A 17,896-nucleotide genomic window follows, 5' to 3' on the forward strand; every position below is an offset into this window, starting at 1 on the left:
ATATGACAGAAATCAAACCAATATTATCAACGGATCATCAACCAACTAAAAATAGATAAGTATGTAAAAAATAAAAAGGCAACAGATAAAATATATCAATGAAGGATGATTTAAAGGACAGACAAAAAAGTACACACATACATACACAAAATTTTGTCAACTATCACAGAGATTTTAAGGACCACCAAAGATCCTCCATGGATCTGTTGAGGAGCAAATTAAATTTGTATTTTGGGATTACTGAGAAACATTTACTAAAATATATTCAATCAACTTACAGAACTGAAAACATGTCTTCTAAACAATCTTTTCTTTACATTTCAAAGGCACCTAGATTTCTCCACCTAGTTTTAAGTTTAGATTTCTCCACCTAGTTTTAATAATGTTTTATAGTATCTTTAAATACATAAACTGAAGAAAATCATCCTTACACCTAGGGTGCAGATCTGTTTTAGCATATTTATGACTGCAGGTTTGTTGTTTTAACTTGAATTCATCACTAATAATTTAAAGTCCCACCGTTTCATATAAAAATCCAGATTTCAGATGTCTCTGTAGGAAAAAATGTAGGAAGTTCTAATCTCCCTGGACCAGTACGCTAGCAGATCAGTCCTGAGCAGCAACTGTGGTCTCCAGCGGCCACAGTAGTTCTCACAAGTTCATTGGGCTCATTCATATTTCTTGAGAGGCCTGCTAATGAGTTCAAAACAAGGAAGGAACTTCAGGATTCTGCATACAGAGAGGCAGGAGCGCGTGGTTTTTCTCGTTCTTTGAAAAGGGATGCAGAAGTAACAGGCACAATTCATTCTGCAATCTTCAATGCACCTTTCCGCTACATTGGGCCTAGTAATAGGCGATTTAAAAAAGAAACAGAGATCTGGGTCCCGGTTGGTACCACCAACGATTGGTCAGAGCAGGAATCGCCGCCACTAACACAAGGAGTGTTGAATGTAGCTATTAAATATATACAAAGCTCGGTGCTGAACCGAAGGTAGAACGGTACTTGATGTAGAATCTAAGGAATCTAAGCTTGGTTCCCCTATATTACACACTTGTCTAGGCAGCGCACAGGCTCACAGCAGACAGGGCGGAAACACAAAGTGACGGCTTCTCTCTGCCCAGAATCACAGACAACTCGAGTCCCGAACTGGGCGCAGTCTCCTAAGACGCCCCCGTTTCCGGAGCAACCGCTCGGTCCCTCCCCCTTTGACTCCGCCCCCGGGGGCGTCTTTCCCGCCGAAGGCCGTTAACACCGCAGAGCCTGGTGGGATAAAGCTATAGGCTAGGTTTCACTAAATCCTTGCAAAGCGCATTTGCTTTAAGAGACTTATTCCTGGGGAAACTGATTATTCTTTAGGACTCGACAAGATTAATAACCCCCTTTTACGAGTGCTCTGCCCTAAATCTTTACCACATGGCCGGTCACTCCCTTTGAAGAGCTCTCGGCACACAGGGAACGCGGGAACTTTTTTCCCTTCGCGCGGAGGGTGACGTCGCGCGTGCGCCAGCGTCCCTTTTGCAGCACCCGTTATGCTCTTGCGCGTGCGCAGTGAGATCGAATAGCTGCTTCCTTCCCCTTCTCTTCCTCCCTCCCCCCCATATCCGTGCGCCGAGCTGATAAAGGCGCCATTTTGGAGGGGCCGCGGGAGACGTGGTGTCGCGGCGGGCTCGCTCTGCCGTTCGCTAGGCTTGGTGGGAAGGCCTGTTCTCGAGTCCGCGCTTTTCGTCGCCGCCATGTCGGGAGGTGGTGTGATTCGTGGCCCGGCAGGGAACAACGATTGCCGCATCTACGTAGGGAACTTACCTCCAGACATCCGAACCAAGGACATTGAGGACGTGTTCTACAAATACGGTGCTATCCGCGACATCGACCTGAAGAATCGCCGCGGAGGACCGCCCTTCGCCTTCGTTGAGTTCGAGGACCCGCGGTGAGGCGGCCAGGGACTTGCGGCCTTGAGGAAATAGGTTGGATTAGTTGGGGAAAGCTCCAAGGCCTTAGAATGGGGACGCGGGCTCTGAGGTTGGGAGCAAGACGAGTCGCCTGTGCACGAGTAAAGTGAGGAGCCGAGTCGGTGAGACTTCTCTGGTGACTGCGTCCTCCGGGCGTCTCCGGAGCCGGCTCGCGGGCTCGGAGCGGGAAACTGAGGCGCTGAGGGCTGCTGTAGTGGTCGGGAGCCTGGCGTGCTTCTGGGTGGGGGAGGGGCCGTTCCTATTATGCAGCGCATGTGGGCTCTTGCACCCCGGGTGCGCATGTGCGGGGCGCCGCTAGCTCCCCGACGGAGTTGGCCGCCCCTCCCGATCCTTTTTCTTACCCTTCGGCTTTCTGTGATCGCGCAGGGATGCGGAAGACGCGGTGTACGGTCGCGACGGCTATGATTACGATGGATATCGTCTGCGGGTGGAGTTTCCTCGAAGCGGCCGTGGTACAGGCCGAGGCGGCGGCGGGGGTGGAGGTGGCGGGGCTCCCCGGGGCCGCTATGGCCCCCCATCCAGGCGTTCTGAAAACAGAGTGGTTGTCTCTGGTGAGTTGACCGTTCCGTGCGGGTTGATGTCACTTTTGGACAGATACCACACTTTAAAGTTTTCCTTGCATGACCAGTTTGACAAATGCTAGCTTTCATGCTAGGTCTTAAATTATTTTAGGCGCATGGATGAATTTAGTAACCAGGAATTACTGTATTTGAGATTTAGCGAATTAGATTGCAATGCCTAGAGTATGAAGATCATTACTTTGCAAATAATTTGGGGCTTTTAATTCTAGAATTTTGAATCTTTAACCTAGGATGTTAAAACTAATCATTAATTTTAAAGTAGTCTTGGTTCTCATGTAAATTTTAACTTTAATGTGAAATATTAGGATAATTGTTGAAAAAAATCTTTTTTCAGGACTGCCTCCAAGTGGAAGCTGGCAGGATTTAAAGGATCACATGCGTGAAGCAGGTGATGTATGTTATGCTGATGTTTACCGAGATGGCACTGGTGTCGTGGAGTTTGTACGGAAAGAAGATATGACCTATGCAGTTCGAAAACTGGATAACACTAAGTTTAGATCTCATGAGGTAGGTTATACACTTATTCTTTTTATTGGCCAGAATTGGATACAGTGGTCTTAACTGTGGAATTTGAAGGTAAGATTCAGGCAAGGGTGTCCAAGTAAACCCAGTAAAGTGCCTCTGGTTTAAATTACGTTGTATTCATTCAGCATGCCTGAAGACAGGTGAAAGCTTAGATCTTTCAATCGAAAGTTCTGTCTATTCAATAGGGAGAAACTGCCTACATCCGGGTTAAAGTTGATGGGCCCAGAAGTCCAAGTTATGGAAGATCTCGATCTCGAAGCCGTAGTCGTAGCAGAAGCCGTAGCAGAAGCAACAGCAGGAGTCGAAGTTATTCCCCAAGGAGAAGCAGAGGATCACCACGCTATTCTCCCCGTCATAGCAGATCTCGCTCTCGTACATAAGATGATTGGTGACACTTTTTTGTAGAACCCATGTTGTATACAGTTTTCCTTTATTCAGTACAATCTTTTCTTTTTTTAATTCAAACTGTTTTGTTCAGAATGGGCTAAAGTGTTGAATTGCATTCTTGTGTAATACCCCTTGCTCCTAACATCTACATTCCCCTCATGTCGATAAATTGTATTTTAAGTGATGTCATAGCCAGGATTGTTTAAATTTAGTTAACTCTCCATGCTCTTCAGACTGTGATATTGTGTAAATGTCTATTCTGCTCTGGTTTGTGTGAACTGGGATGTTGGGGGTGTTTGTGGTTATCTTACCTGGGGAAGTTCTTATGTTTATCTTGCTTTTCATGTGTCTTTCTGTAGACATATCTGAAGAGATGGATTAAGAATGCTTTGGATTAAGGATTGTGGAGCACATTTCAATCATTTTAGGATTGTCAAAAGGAGGATTGAGGAGGATCAGATCAATAATGGAGGCAATGGTATGACTCCAAGTGCTATTGTCACAGATGAAATTGGCAGTATTGACCTTATACTAAAAGGCAAGGGTTTAAATTGATTATATACATCTACCATAAAACACTTGTAAGCATCTTATGCAGTTACCTTTAGCTACAATTGCTTTGTTCTTTAAACCTTGGCAATTGTGGCAAAATTACATTGCCCATTTTGTAACTATTTTGCTCCCTTCCCTTTTTTGTTTTAATAGGGACTAATGTGGGAAGAACTGGCTAATTTGTCATAATGCTTAGTTACAACTGTTAATGTGTGACCTGCTGTTGGTGTACATGTGGGTACAGGGTGTCTTTAATTCCAACCAGATAGAGTATAATATCAATACTGCTAAATCTGCATGTCCTCTGTGTGACTGATATAGCGTTGCTACTTCATTTTTTAAAGACAAAATGAAAGCAAAATATAGAATTCCAACATATTGGTGTAGATAATCTAGTTGGGAATAATTTTAAGTCTCACCTTCCCCTTTAAACTAGTATTCATAATTGACTCATGTTTAAAATACTTTAATTTACAAATTAAATTACAAATGGGAGTGTTAGATTTAGTTTAGACTTAGGGGGGTAGCAGTACCAGTAAACTTTTTAACTACTTAACTTTTTGCAACCACAAAACCTGTAATACGCTGTACAGTAACAAGTGTTGGCATTATCAGTTGAACTGTAAATATAAAATGCTTCTTCCAATTAGTCTCTATGATGATTAAGTTTCTAAAGTTTATCAGAACACCATTCAGAAACTTGTTTTGGGGAATTTGATAGTTATTGATGTACATCTGTTAAACTGATGACAGACATAACTCATCATTCCCCAGAAACCTTTTTTGATTACAGTATCTAACATTTTGCCTCCTCTTTTTTGGTTTTGCTGGTTATAAAGGTTTGGATTGGAGAGGGCTCACTGGATCCCAATCCTTGGAGCTGGATCATTGGATTCAAATCATAATGTGGATAGGATAGGGAGGATGAATTACAAGGATTCATGGAGCGGGATCAGATTACCAGGAACATAGGAGTGGATTCCTGCCCCAACCAAACCGCATTCGTGTGGATTTTTTTTTTTATTCAACTTAATTGGCTATTCCAAAGATTTTTTTTTTTTTCCTATTTTTGACGATTGGAGCCCTTAAGATGCACGATGGAATTGTGTTTTGCATTTTTGGTAAAAGGAGCAAAGCGAGGACCTGGAGATATACGCTGGAGCAATCTCCTTGGAAGGATTCAGCACGAGTAGATGGTAAACATTTAAAGGGGAAAGGGGGGGTTTGTTTAAAATAGTAAATCAGTAAGTCACTTCTAAATTTAAAGAAAACAAAATTGGAGTTGAAGAATTAAGTAGGTTTCCAATTGGCTGTTGCCGTTTTTCTTTGAAAAAAATAAACATTTTTTAAAAAACTATGCATGGTTGTCCTTTTTCCTCTTGTAAGATTTTTTTACTGGGTGACTAGTCTCAGTTAATACTTAAAATTGATAAGATTCTGATTTTTGTGTTTGTGTTAGTAAATTAAAGGTTCTTGAAAGGAATTTGCTAATAAATGGTATTAGTTATCTCTTACTGTTAATTGTAAAAGTCTTCAGGGGAAGATAAGAAAAAGTGAGAATAAGATAGTTGTGTATGTAATGTGGTAAATGAAGGGTGATTTAGTTTCTGGAGGATAAGCTGCAAAGCTTTGATTAAAAATGACTTAAGTTTATGGATACTGCTTATTTTTGGTAATTGGACAGCATAGAGTTTTGTGTAAAATCAGGTAATGACTAGTGAATGTTAGTATTATTAGCCTTTGAGTTTCTCAATGAAAATAATTCATCTCAAAAATCGGTAAGTATTAAAATTCACAGATTAGAATTCTTAACATGAATTACATTTTCTGTTTGAAATGTGAATAGCACACTGGAAGATTTAACTGGTTGAGTGAATCATTGCTAATAAAAAGCTGGGCATTCTTTAGAATTTTGCCTTGGAACTCTTCTCAACAATAAAGTTACTATCCAGAACATACCAAAGCAGTGATGACATCTTGTCACCTACTAGTTTTTGTATCTTTACTTGCTAGCCCCTTGGTGCTAAATTTTCACTTAGAATTGGGAGATGGAGGGGGTTTTTACTTAGTATTCCTGATCTCTTTTCTTCTGATTTCCTGATAGCCAGTCACAATCATCCCACCACTTTTTGTGCACCTAGAAGATAGCTAAATCATAAGATTTCCCTTGAGTGTTAATTATAATTGGAAGCAGAATTTAAGACTGCTATTCAGGCGATGTGATTTCAAACCTAGGAGACACTAGAAATCTTGGTAGTGGAGACAGCCTAAAGGTTTGCATAAGGTCACCCAGCCAGTACATTTAAATGAAACTTGTGGAATGTCAGGAGGAAGAGAAGGGGTAGTAAAGTCAAGATTAGGATTCCATTTTTTAGAGCACTCTGTATAGATCCATTAAGGGAGTAACTAGTTTTAATGTAGGAATTCAAAATACAGTGTTCAAGAGCAGACAATACCTAAAACTAGGTGGTTTCATCTGTTTGAGTTGGCCAAAAAGTTCAAGTTTTTTTGCAAGACATGAAAAGAGGAAATGATTTTGGAAAGAGCTAGACTTTAGCGGGCCCTGAGTTCATTTGTATTTATTATTTTGGAAACGACCAAGATGAAAATTGCTCTCGCTCAAAAGTTGAGTGCATTTAAGCTAAGTTGAAAGGTGAACTCGACTTCAGAAGTTTTAGTAGTCCCAACCAGATTGAAGTGAGATGGAAAATACTACTTGCCTGGTATATAGGCTGTTTAAGATTAGAGAGGATTTAACCTGTGCATGAAAGATAGAGGGGCCAGGTTTTCCATTTCAGTAAGTAGACTAGACAACTAAATGTAAGAGGAGATGAAGACTATTTGTCAGTCTTAGGAAATCTCTATCTATATTAGCAACTCTTAGAAGAAAGTCATACTTTTGGGATTAAAAAAGCAGTCTTAGATTTTCCGCTTTTCTCCCTATTTATGTCCCCTTAGATGATGTAGGGAGCTTATAATTTATTTTCTAATCAAGGAAAAGTCTTAAGTCTCTAAGAAGCAATTATTTCTCATAACATCAGATTGAATAACCCACCTTGCTGTTCAGCCTACATCTTGGAAACAAAAGGTAAGAAACCCATTTTCTGATTCCTAATTGTTTGGGATCTGAATTTTTTAAGATTTAAGTTTAATAATTTTTTTAAAATGCTCTTTGGAATGTGAACAGATGTCCTTCATTTAAAATGTATTTTTCCCCATAAGTTTTATAGTTTGGAATGTTTTATGTATCTACTCATTGTAGTTCTTCAACTTGAATATGATTCTAGATTTTAACTTTCTCAGTTTTGTCTTTGAAATATATCTTGCTTGTTAAGGGCCTTTTTTTTTCAAGTTTCTGTGAATTATTTGTGTGCTTTTGCTTACTTTGTACATGACGTTGTAATGAAATCACAAGTTACGTGTCTGTATTTACCATAAATAGTATTAAAAGGAAAGAAACTCGATTAGACTGAAGTTCTGTTATAACCATTCTTTGGTTTAACCTATTTCTATCACGGTATGAAGCATGCAAAGACAGAAAACAGGTTCACAATCTTTTATCCCAGAACTCCAAAATCTTTTGTTAAACAAATTGAATGTAAAATATGACCAAAATCAATGCATTTGTTTTGTACTTGGTGTGACTAAGAAATACTAATGTCAGTTGCCACAGATTGTGCTGAGTGTTATTGTGGTAAAGGGTCTATATATGAAACCTTTATAAAATGCAAAACGCTCTGAATTTCAAATACATATCCCCCAGAGAGTTTGGATAAGGGATTGTAGAACCGTTACAGAATACACGGGGTGAAGGCTTCTGTGTAGTTTTGGGTGTTGAGTGAAAACAAACCCAGTTACTTTGATTTATTAAGCTGTTAGTTCCATATCTCTTTAGGCTGAAGCAGCCACCAGAAAAGGTATGACACATTTTTTTATATTCTGTTGCTATAGTGTACTCATAATTGTCTCCATTGAAGGAAGGAAGTACTCTGCCATTCCATCGTATGCAGTGGAATACTCTGGGGGTAATTTTTCCCCGTACCTTTTTTTTTTTTTCTGTAAGAATCTGATCCTATAGGAAAGGGTGGGATTGGCATGAAGTGTAAAGGGAGATTATAAGGAAAGGTGTTCATTTTGTTTCCTGATTGTTGAATAAATAGTAATCCTGGCAAAAATTTTGCTTAAATGTAGATCCAAGAACTTACAGTATACTTAAAACAGCTTATCCATGTGGTTATACTTAAGATTGAGATTGGGGTAGGGGAGTCTTGGTAACTTTGAAAGCTAAACCTGACAACCTTTTAATGTGACTTGTATGAAAGGAGAGAAAAATCTTTTTCTTATACAAAAGTTCTTGGTGCTTCTTAGAAAAAAATCTCAAACATTTTGAAATAGATGACTCACTGGCAAGAGAGAAAACATAAGGAGATTGCCATTTATGTAGGTATGCAAAACAGAAGAAACAGTTGAGTAGATCCTGGGTGTTTCATCTTCATCTCTTAAAAAATGTTAAAATAATTTAACTTTTTATAATTACTGATAGAATTATCAGTGTAAAGATAGTAGAAATTAAGAGCTATAGAATGTTATACTCATCCTCACCAAATATACTTCAAACAATTTTAAAGGTAGGCCAGATGTCTAATGGGTTGTCTGGAGGGGTGTTATTTTGTTTCAGTTCAGTTCAGTCGCTCAGTCGTGTCCGACTCTTTGCGACCCCATGAATTGCAGCACGCCAGGCCTCTGTGTCCATCACCAACTCCTGGAGTCTACCCAAATCCATGTCCATCGAGTCGGTGATGCCATCCAACCATCTCACCCTCTGTCGTCCCCTTCTCCTCCTGCCCCCAATCCTACCCAGCATTAAGGTCTTTTCCAACCATGGTCTATTCCACTCCCCCTATTTGAGTAAATGTCAGGAAAAAATCACATAGCCACTAGAGGGAGCTATGATGCAAAATTAACCGGGAAATGCCCTAGGGCAAAGAATGGTAACAGCAAGGTGGAAACTTAATCCTCTGTCAGCTCCAAAGTTAGATGTTTTTTGGTCTTGAGTTTTTTTCCTGTAACTCTACCTTTTCCTCTCCATCTGTCGGTCAAAATCGTTTGCCTTTTCCTTTAGGTTTTGAATAGTACTTAATGAATACCAAGCTTGTATAAATCAGAAAACTCGCTAGGTTCTGGGACTTAGGACAAAATGCTGAAGATGTGAAGTTGCTTGTTTTTCTGCCTGCCTTGTACATCTCCAAGTATGTAATAGTAAGGCCAGAAGTGTAAGAATCAGGTACAGGAGTAGATGTATGCCACCCATTCCCACCCCACCCCCGCATCAAGCCATAAAATTGGTCATGTAATATAAAAAACGAGTATCCTTTGAGAAACCTTTGTTTATATGGTGTGAAACACTTTCTGGAGTGATAAGTCTTATTCCTTGACATTACTGAGACTTTCAGTGATTGTTATTGTGTCTTAAAAACCTGTCTATTCATCAAGTTGGCTACTACATTTTTCTGTTCTATAGAACAGGCAGAATATCCTGTGATCAAAATGTCAGTACAGACTTCTCTTAGGAACTAACACTTAAGCATTTGTCATTGCCACCTCCCTTCAACTTTACATTACAAAAATGTAAAGGACATAAGCTTTTTTTGCCACTAAAAAGTTTTTCAGGCCCACTTGTGATACCATTTAGTATGGGAGCACTTAACCTTCAGACACAAATGTTAGAAACTGAAGAATAAGACACCAAAAGAGGATAAATTAAGGTATTCTAGAAGAGAATCACATTTACACCGATTACCTTGCCTACCAAGCTCACATTTTATGTAGCAAGCTAGGCTACCAAAGGTAGTTACTAACTGGTGAAATAGCCTTTCTGCAAATTGGATTGAATACTGAAAGTGCACTAAATTATCCCTTAATTCAAGAAATGTTAGCTCTGACATCTTAATTTAACTTGTGAAGAGACTAAATCCTAAATTGCTCAAATGAAAATCTAGAATTCCCTTTGTAAAAGAGGCTAAACTTGGAGATTGTTTTAAGTGCCAGATGGCATGGCAGAATTGTACCCTGAAGTGCTGGGTATTAGGAGAGCCTTTGTAAGTTTGAGATAAGCTTTCAGGTTGTGTTTATTAAGGTTTAATCCTTATGAATGGACTACTACATCAGTTGACAAAAGACAATCTACAGCCTTTAACTAGGACTTGGAGTCTTGGGCTGAATCTAAAGCTGTTGATACCCTCATCCCAGTACCAAAAGTCATCTCTGAAAACTTGACATCCATCATACTGTGTTGGCACAGACTTTGTGTATATCTGGTATAGCATATGTCATGTTCTATGCATTTATCTGCCTCATCCGGATTTGTGAGTTTATTTTTTAAGGAACCAAGATGGTGTCCGTCGCATGATAGTCACCAAAAAAGCACTACTCATCCTTCCTCATTGTTCTGCATAGTATTTTTCTACTGTATTTTAAAACTCTACCCAGTATACCTTTAATCAGTGAGTTGTTTATTTTTTCTTTTCTAACAGGTCATAACCTGTTTTCCCCTTTCTTCCCAGGTACATAGCACAATGCTGTGCACTGTGTAGACACTCAAAAGATAGTTACTCAATTCAGTTGCTTAGAAAGAGAAACCTAGAAATTTGAATTATTTTACTTCCTTTTCTGAGTATCTTGAGTAAGTAACCAGTAAACAGAATCTTAGGTTCTTCTGTTTGCAAGTTGGAAATCAGTCCTTCAGTTGATACTTACAGAAGAAGCTAACATTAAGACATTTTCCATCTTTTTATCTCCTGATATATTTCTAACAATTTTTGGAGAATTTCGTTTCTTGAGTTACAAAATAAGTGACATCCACAACATAAGGGGCTTCCCTAGTGACTCAGCGGTAAAGAATCCACCTGTAATGCAGGAAATGCGGGTTCAATCCCTGAGTCAGGAAGATCCTCTGGAGAAGGGCATGGCAACCCACTCTAGTACTCTTGCCTGGAGAATCCCATGGACTGAGGAGCATGGCAGGCTATAGTCCATAGGGTCACAAAGGGTTGGACATGACTGAAGCAACTGAGCACACACATGCACAACTTAAAGACGAAATGTAAAAAGTTGGTTAACAGTACACGACAGTGTGCTTGTTCGTTAACAAGCTCACTACAAAAAAAAGTGATTCCTTTGTTCTCTGACACTACGTAGTAAACATGTAGCATGGTGAGAGTCAAGTTCTGTGTCTTAATATAACCAGATTTTAGCCACGATGCGGTTGTGTCTGCCACTTGAACTAGAATAAGGTTTTCTTTACTTGCCAGATAGAGTACTTCAAAATGCTGTTGTATTTGTCTCCCAATTTCATTTGCCATGCTGACATCTTTGTCCGTACACCCAAAATCATTACTAAAGAAATGAAAAACCAGTCAATTGTCCACCTCCATCTTGGCCATCAAGTCTGATCTTCCTAAAACTGTCGCTTGTCTAGTATGAAACAGTGGGATGTAGTCTACAATTTAACACCATTTTCAGTCACGTTTTCCCTGCCCTGGTTGATCTGGTAAATATTTTTTACTGATCATGACTGTTTTTACTTCTATATTTCTTTTATGTTTTCAAACTTTTCTGCCCTTATTAGCAGTCACCCTGCTGCTTCAAGTCCTTATTACTGTCAAGATTTAATTTCTAAAATTATAAAAAGCAAGCTTTGAAACCCATAAAATAGCTCTCTTCCCTATGATGCATTTAGTCTCACAATTTTATTACTGTTGAAATTTGTGTATTTTTTCTAGCCAGTAGAATTTTTGTTGTATTGGCATTTCCCAGTGAGCCAATTGTTTACTTGCTAGATGGAGTTCTTCAAAACACTATTTGGATTTGTTTCCCGCCTCCATTTGGCACAGTTTAATAAATGTTGATAGAGAGAAAGAACTTAGTACTCCTTAAAACCAAAGTGGTATAGAAACCTGGTCGACAAACTTGGTTAACTGGGTAGATTATTGGAGAAAATGATAATCCTAACATTGCATCAAATAATACCTCAGCTGCGAAAATAGGAAATGCAAATTACTGTTGACCATTCATGTCAGAGTTGGAGGTGCTGACCTGCTACACAGTGTAAAATTAACTAGTCAGCCATCTGTATCTGCAGTTAATTCATCTGCAGATTCAACTAACCATAGGTTGTGTAGTACTGAAAAAAACAAACATACAAGTGGACCTGCATAGTCAAGCCTGTGTTCCAGGGTCAACTGTAATTTAAATGCTAGCTTAAGCCACGTATAATTGTAAAAACAAATGCTGCCCCCCAAAATCAGTCTTGCAAAGTCAGAAATAAAGTTGTTCTGTTGCAGGATGTGCCACGCTTCAGTACAGATCCTCTAGAATTGATGGTGTTGTCTCCTAAAGGAGCAGAGGGGTTCCCTCTCCTGCTTTCTCCTGAAGTGGAAGTCAGTTGTGTCTCTTTATGACCCCACGGACTATACAGTCCATGGAATTCTCCAGGCCAGAACACTGGAGTGGGTAACCTTTCCCTTCTCCAGGGGATCTTCCAAACCCAGGTCTCCCTGCTTTCTCCTGGATTTTCCATTATTAAATACAGTTCTTACAGAAGAAGCCTTAAATTAGTTCTGAATTTAGTAATCCTGTCTCAATGAGTTTCTACAGTTTTCTCATTAGGATTGAATTATTTTGGTTCTTTTTTATTGGTAGTTATCCATAAAGAGATTCATATATAGAATGAAGAAACTGGGTAGTATATTACTGGTTTGGGAACCTTAACATTTACTTCAGGACCCTGACCCTGATCCTTAGGCTAACATCTACTTCAGGACCCTGACCCTGATCCTTAGGCTGGTAGAGGATCAGCTAGCATAAGCAGTTCTCAAAGCCACGGACTCTGCAAACTCACAAATCTTAAAAGCACTCACATTACTTTTGCCTTTGAAAATTCTTCCCTTCATGATCTCCTAAAGACTAAGCACTCTTGGACTAACTGCATTGTGTTTCTGCTTTGCTTTTCATTACACATAGGGCTGGGTAATGTGTACACCTGCATGTTGCCCTTAAACTCTTGTCTGATGTATGTTTTATTTCCTTCAGCTACATGGTAAACTCCTAGAGAACAAAATCTGTATTAATAACTCTGACACTTTCTAAGATGCCTGGTATACAACACTCACCTTAATGTTTATGTATAAATACGTTCATGAAATCCTCAACAGGTGAACTGCATAGCTTAGATCTTATATGTAGTGTGGTCCTCCAGTCAGATTGGGCTTATTTCCAAAGTAGTGACTTCAAGAGTTTGTGCCATTTTCTACCTTCTTAATGGAAAAGTTGGAGGGGAAAATACAACGACATAGGACAAATACTTAGTGGAAGTAGTAGCTGTTTTTTTGTAGTGCTTTGACTCCTTTTAATTCTCCAATGTTTCTAGCCTTATTTTGGAGTTGGAGGAAATGGGCTCAGAGATGTTAAAGTGACAGACCCAGAACTTGAGTCCATGTCTTCTAGTGACAAGTTCTTGTTTATTTTATTACTGTATTGCTTTTTAAAAACACGGCCTTTTTCCAGTGGAGAGGTTGGGGGTAAAGAGAAGTCTTTGACCCAAGTGATCACTGTAATACCCACCTGATGCCACCAGGGTGCGCTGTGTTGCTGTCTTCAGTCCATGTTCTTAGCCAAGTTGATGGGGCTCTTTGAAAGCAGTGTTAATCTTGTCACAGTGGCCATTGCCCAGAGCCCAGCAGCACAAAGTGGGGTACTTTGCTCCTTGGCTTTCCAGTGTGCAGTGCACAGCCAGCATCAGAGAAGCCCTTGCCCTCTTTTGACCCCTTCTGGTCAAACTGGCCCCATAGAAAGCAGATCAGACAGTGGCCAGAGCCTGGCTAGCTACTCTTACCAAGCTGCAGTCTCACAAAGGATGGTAGCACGAAACAGATCCTGAGAATGGGTAAATGTTTGTAAACATGCACTTGTTTTGTTAGCTAAGTGTACGCTTAAACTCATATTAGCAAAATAGATATGATACAACCGGATTGAATTGTTTTATCAGCTTTAACAGCAATGTGTGATGACTTTCCAGTTTGTAGTAACAGTCTGTGTTATACTTGGTCCTGAGCGTACAGCCTATTAGGCATTAGTTTTGATATTCAGCCCTAGATGACAGTCCAGTGTCAAAGCTGTCAGTTATGTGAGAACCAATGAAGTGAGGTCTCATTTAGCAGAACAAGTAGCCCTTGTAATTTGTTTTCTTCCCAGTGCTCTTATAATCATTTTGTATAAACATCTAACTAGTCTATAATTATTTCAAATTTTGATTTCTCTACTGGAGGAGATTCTTAAAAGTATTCCAGTGACTGGCTAGTACAGTTCCTGGCCTTAAATAGATGCTTCATAAATATTTGCTTACGGAAAAAGGATGATAGTTATGGCATAATTCTACACATGAGCCATTTTTCTAAGGAGGGAATCCACATTAGGAGGTCTTTGTTTTGTCCAATCCATTATGAACTGGAAAGTTAGTACCTAGGGTGTCTTGGCTAGCCTTTAAAAACCTTGAATATATCATTCTAGGTTGGAGATAGCACAGCCTGAATTTTGGGCTAAAGCTGAGCTGATTCTCTTTAGATAGCATCCATGCAGTATCTCTAGGACTAGGTGTTTACCGGGGTTCTTAGAACCATGGGGGAGACTAAGTTAAACTTTACTGATTGAAGCTGTGGCCTTGGGGTGCCTTTTCCCTCTCCCTTCCCTGTTTTCTCAGGTACATTTCCATCCCCAAATTCCTGTGGTTTTAAGATCACTGGAACAAATCCTAAACCTCCCTCTAGTAGTCTAGGTTTCCTTTCAGTTTTTTCAGCTCTTCTGTGGAGAGAAGGCTAATCACAAATTGTATGAACTTGGACCTTCCATATGCTTTGCTTAAGTGATCAGAATAACTGATCTTTAGCTAAATGAACTTGTGTATAGAACATACATGGGGACTTAAAGCTTCATGAGTTTTGCTAAATGTACTGTGTAGGTCCTGGACAAATTAGGAATAAAATTTATCAGTTCTAATGCAAACAAATCCTCTTGTCCCTGAGAAGCATAACTAAGCAAAACTAGTTATCTAATTTAATTTTAATAAATTGGTCTGAAGATATTCTTCCATATGTGAAGAATAAACATATGCCTTTCCCATCTAAAGAATAAATCAGTAAGAGGCAGAGATCGTGTGTATTGCAACCACCAAGATTCTTATTTCTGGGACTGCCTTTTACCTGATGGCTTTGGAAGCATTTTCACTGGCTTGAATTGAGTACTTGCCATCTGCTGTCAGCATTCATGGCTGAATAAAAGGGGAGGAGGGGGAAGAGAAAGTGAAATGAGGTTGTGGTGTGGGTGAGGAGCAAGGAAGCTGGAAAAAGAAGAGGAAACAGCTGGGAGCTAGGAAGTTGGGGAGGGACTTAATGTAAGGTCAGTAAAACAGCTCGCAGAGGACAGGGTCAGGCCTAGGGGTAAAAGGCTAATTAACTTCTGTCAACTAGTTGAGTAGAGCTTTGTGTGCTTGTTTTGGAGACTAAAATTACTTCACAGGAAATATCTAGATTCTCTGATCTATTTTCCCTGTGTATCAGTAAATTATTCACCAAGTCAGAATCTATCCTGCCCTCTAGGAATTGTCCTCTTTAGGTCTGGCAAAGAGCTTGCTGCCACTGTTCAGGAAATCAAGGGTGAAATGCTTCACGTAGTATTAGTGGATAGCAGGTAAGCTTTATGTTTTAGTACACAACTTAAGGATTAAATGCTGAGTACAGCTATTGTCTCTGTAGAGTTTAAAAAACAGCTTGCTAGGTTCCCTGCACCTGCTTATATACTGGGCCAGATGACTGACTGTAGAACTTTAGGCAGCTTCTTTAATAGTTCAGAAACTTCTCAGAGTCAAGAAACATCCTTAAAGAAGCAAATCTGGATCTTGTGCCAGATCTTATGCTGTTCTGGCCTTGTGTTCCCATCTCGGTGGAGCAACGTACCTAAAGCTTAGTCTAAGTTTTTGTTTGTTTGTTTAGTCTAAGTTTTGTGATGCCACATCAGTGTCTTAGGTCACCACTGCTCATGTCCCTCACTCAGGGAACATACTGAATAGGTTCTTCAAAACCTGTGTCATTTCCTGTTTTTTCACTATGAAGAATGGAGGGATCCTCAGTTGAAGATCAAATTGACCCAATGAGGCTTTTTTTTATCTAGGCCAATGAAAGGAAGAGGAAGGAGCACCAGTTCAGAAAGAGGGAGTCATAATATAAGATCTGCAATGTATTGACATGGTAACTCTTTGAAGACTAAGAGAAACAAAATCCTATTTGAATTCTGAACTATGGAGTCTGAGATGAAGACGAAATTGAGATGCTTCTGTTGGAATTTGGGTAAAGAGCGTTTACTCAGTATGTATGTTCTTGCTCTGCCCCAGTCTTCACAAGAGCATCTGGACAGGCATTAACAAGCACCATTTTTAAATTTTTTATTTTTTTGCAAATGGATCATTTTTTCAGTAATGGACTGCTGGCACAATGTGTGTAGTGTCATTATATCCCTGTTTTAACCCGTGGAATATATTTGGGGTGGAGGCTATACCACTGGAAAGAGCTTTTCCTTTGTACCAGAGTATCTGCTTATGTAAGGATTTATGTTTTTGACTGTTAGCATGATGTAAGTGAACTAAGCTTTCTAGTTTGGTTCAGGCCCACGAAGTTTTTCAAGCTCAGCCATTACCCTGGGCTTGGGGCATCTGAGGGCAGGGAGGAACAGGTGTCCAAAGGAGAAATGTTGGTGCCTGAGAGTATGTTTTCCAGTTGTATTAAATTTCTTACTTGGTGTATTTTTGACCTGTCTTAGTTTCTTTCCTTCTTGTGTCCTATGCTGTTTTGCTTGCTATTTGTTGTATGTCCTCTGTCAGCCATTCAGGAATTGTAAAATGGAAGGTATTTCTACTCAGATGTTTTATGGGTGGAACTGACGGGTTAAGCATGGTTTGTAGCAGCTTCTTTGAGAAAGAGTGAAGGTAATAAATGTGTTACCATGGCTTCGGATAGGTTTTGGGTATCTGGGGCATATGCTGCTGCTGCTAAGTCACTTTAGTCGTGTCCGACTCTGTGTGACCCCACATACGGCAGCCCACCAGGCTCCCCCGTCCCTGGGATTCTCCAGGCAAGAACACTGGAGTGGGTTGCCATTTCCTCCAATGCATGAAAGTGAAAAGTGAAAGTGAAGTCGCTCAGTCCTGTCCGACCCTTAGCGAACCCATGGACTGCAGCCTACCAGGCTCCTCTGTCCATAGGATCTTCCAGGCAAGAGTACTGGAGTGGGTTGCCATTTGGGGCATATGGCCCTTCTTAAAAACAAATGAGTATTTCAGGACCCTCAACTACCAGTAGGTCTACTAGGAAAATGGGTAGATTTGTTCCCTGTCCCTTTGTTCTCCGTGACTATGTTCCAGCTGTTAAGGGATTTAAATAGGTATTTAGGGGGGAAAAGTCTTTGTTGTTTCCCCTTCCTCACCTTACCAGTTAAGACAGAAATAACTAGTGATGACACTTTAGGTGGTGGAATTGAAACACAAACCCAACTTCTGACCACATGGGCCACAGGCAGTTGGCTTAAAGCCCTTAGTGTGGGGAGGTGGGAAGGGCAGATTAACTTCTGCTTTCTTCTCAGAGAGGCTTGGTTGTTTTTGTTTTTGTGTGTTTGTGTAGGGGGATGGGGTGGAGATAGGAGGTGTTGGTAGGGTGGTGGTTACCTTTGGTTTGGTCTGGTAGAGTGTGTGTCCTTTCTCTTCAATTGCATTGAGGCTGTTAATGAAGGGTATCATTTCTCTAAATGATATTTTTGGTAAATATTGCAGTCTTGAT

The 17,896-nt window shown here is 40.0% G+C and overlaps 1 protein-coding gene across 2 annotated transcripts; it reads left to right on the forward strand.

Moving 5' to 3' along the window:
* The first annotated feature begins 1,625 nt into the window (after window positions 1-1,625).
* SRSF1 (serine and arginine rich splicing factor 1) lies at window positions 1,626-7,478 on the forward strand. 2 transcript variants are annotated; one of them, XR_014080756.1, is made up of 6 exons: window positions 1,626-1,928; window positions 2,338-2,522; window positions 2,887-3,059; window positions 3,263-3,449; window positions 3,824-3,942; window positions 4,856-7,478. XR_014080756.1 is itself a non-coding variant. In XM_081585297.1 (5 exons), the coding sequence occupies exons 1-5, from the start codon at window positions 1,735-1,737 to the stop codon at window positions 3,844-3,846; spliced, it is 762 nt and encodes a 253-aa protein (XP_081441423.1). In that variant the 5' UTR covers window positions 1,626-1,734; the 3' UTR covers window positions 3,847-7,478. The 2 variants fall into 2 exon arrangements, 1 of the variants encoding a protein (XP_081441423.1); XM_081585297.1 differs by having other exon boundaries at window positions 3,824-7,478.
* The last annotated feature ends 10,418 nt before the right edge of the window (window positions 7,479-17,896 follow it).

The sequence above is a fragment of the Giraffa tippelskirchi genome, chromosome 3 (assembly GCF_054371585.1).
Source record: "Giraffa tippelskirchi isolate mGirTip1 chromosome 3, T2T-mGirTip1v1.2.pri, whole genome shotgun sequence".
Lineage (NCBI taxonomy): Eukaryota > Metazoa > Chordata > Mammalia > Artiodactyla > Giraffidae > Giraffa > Giraffa tippelskirchi.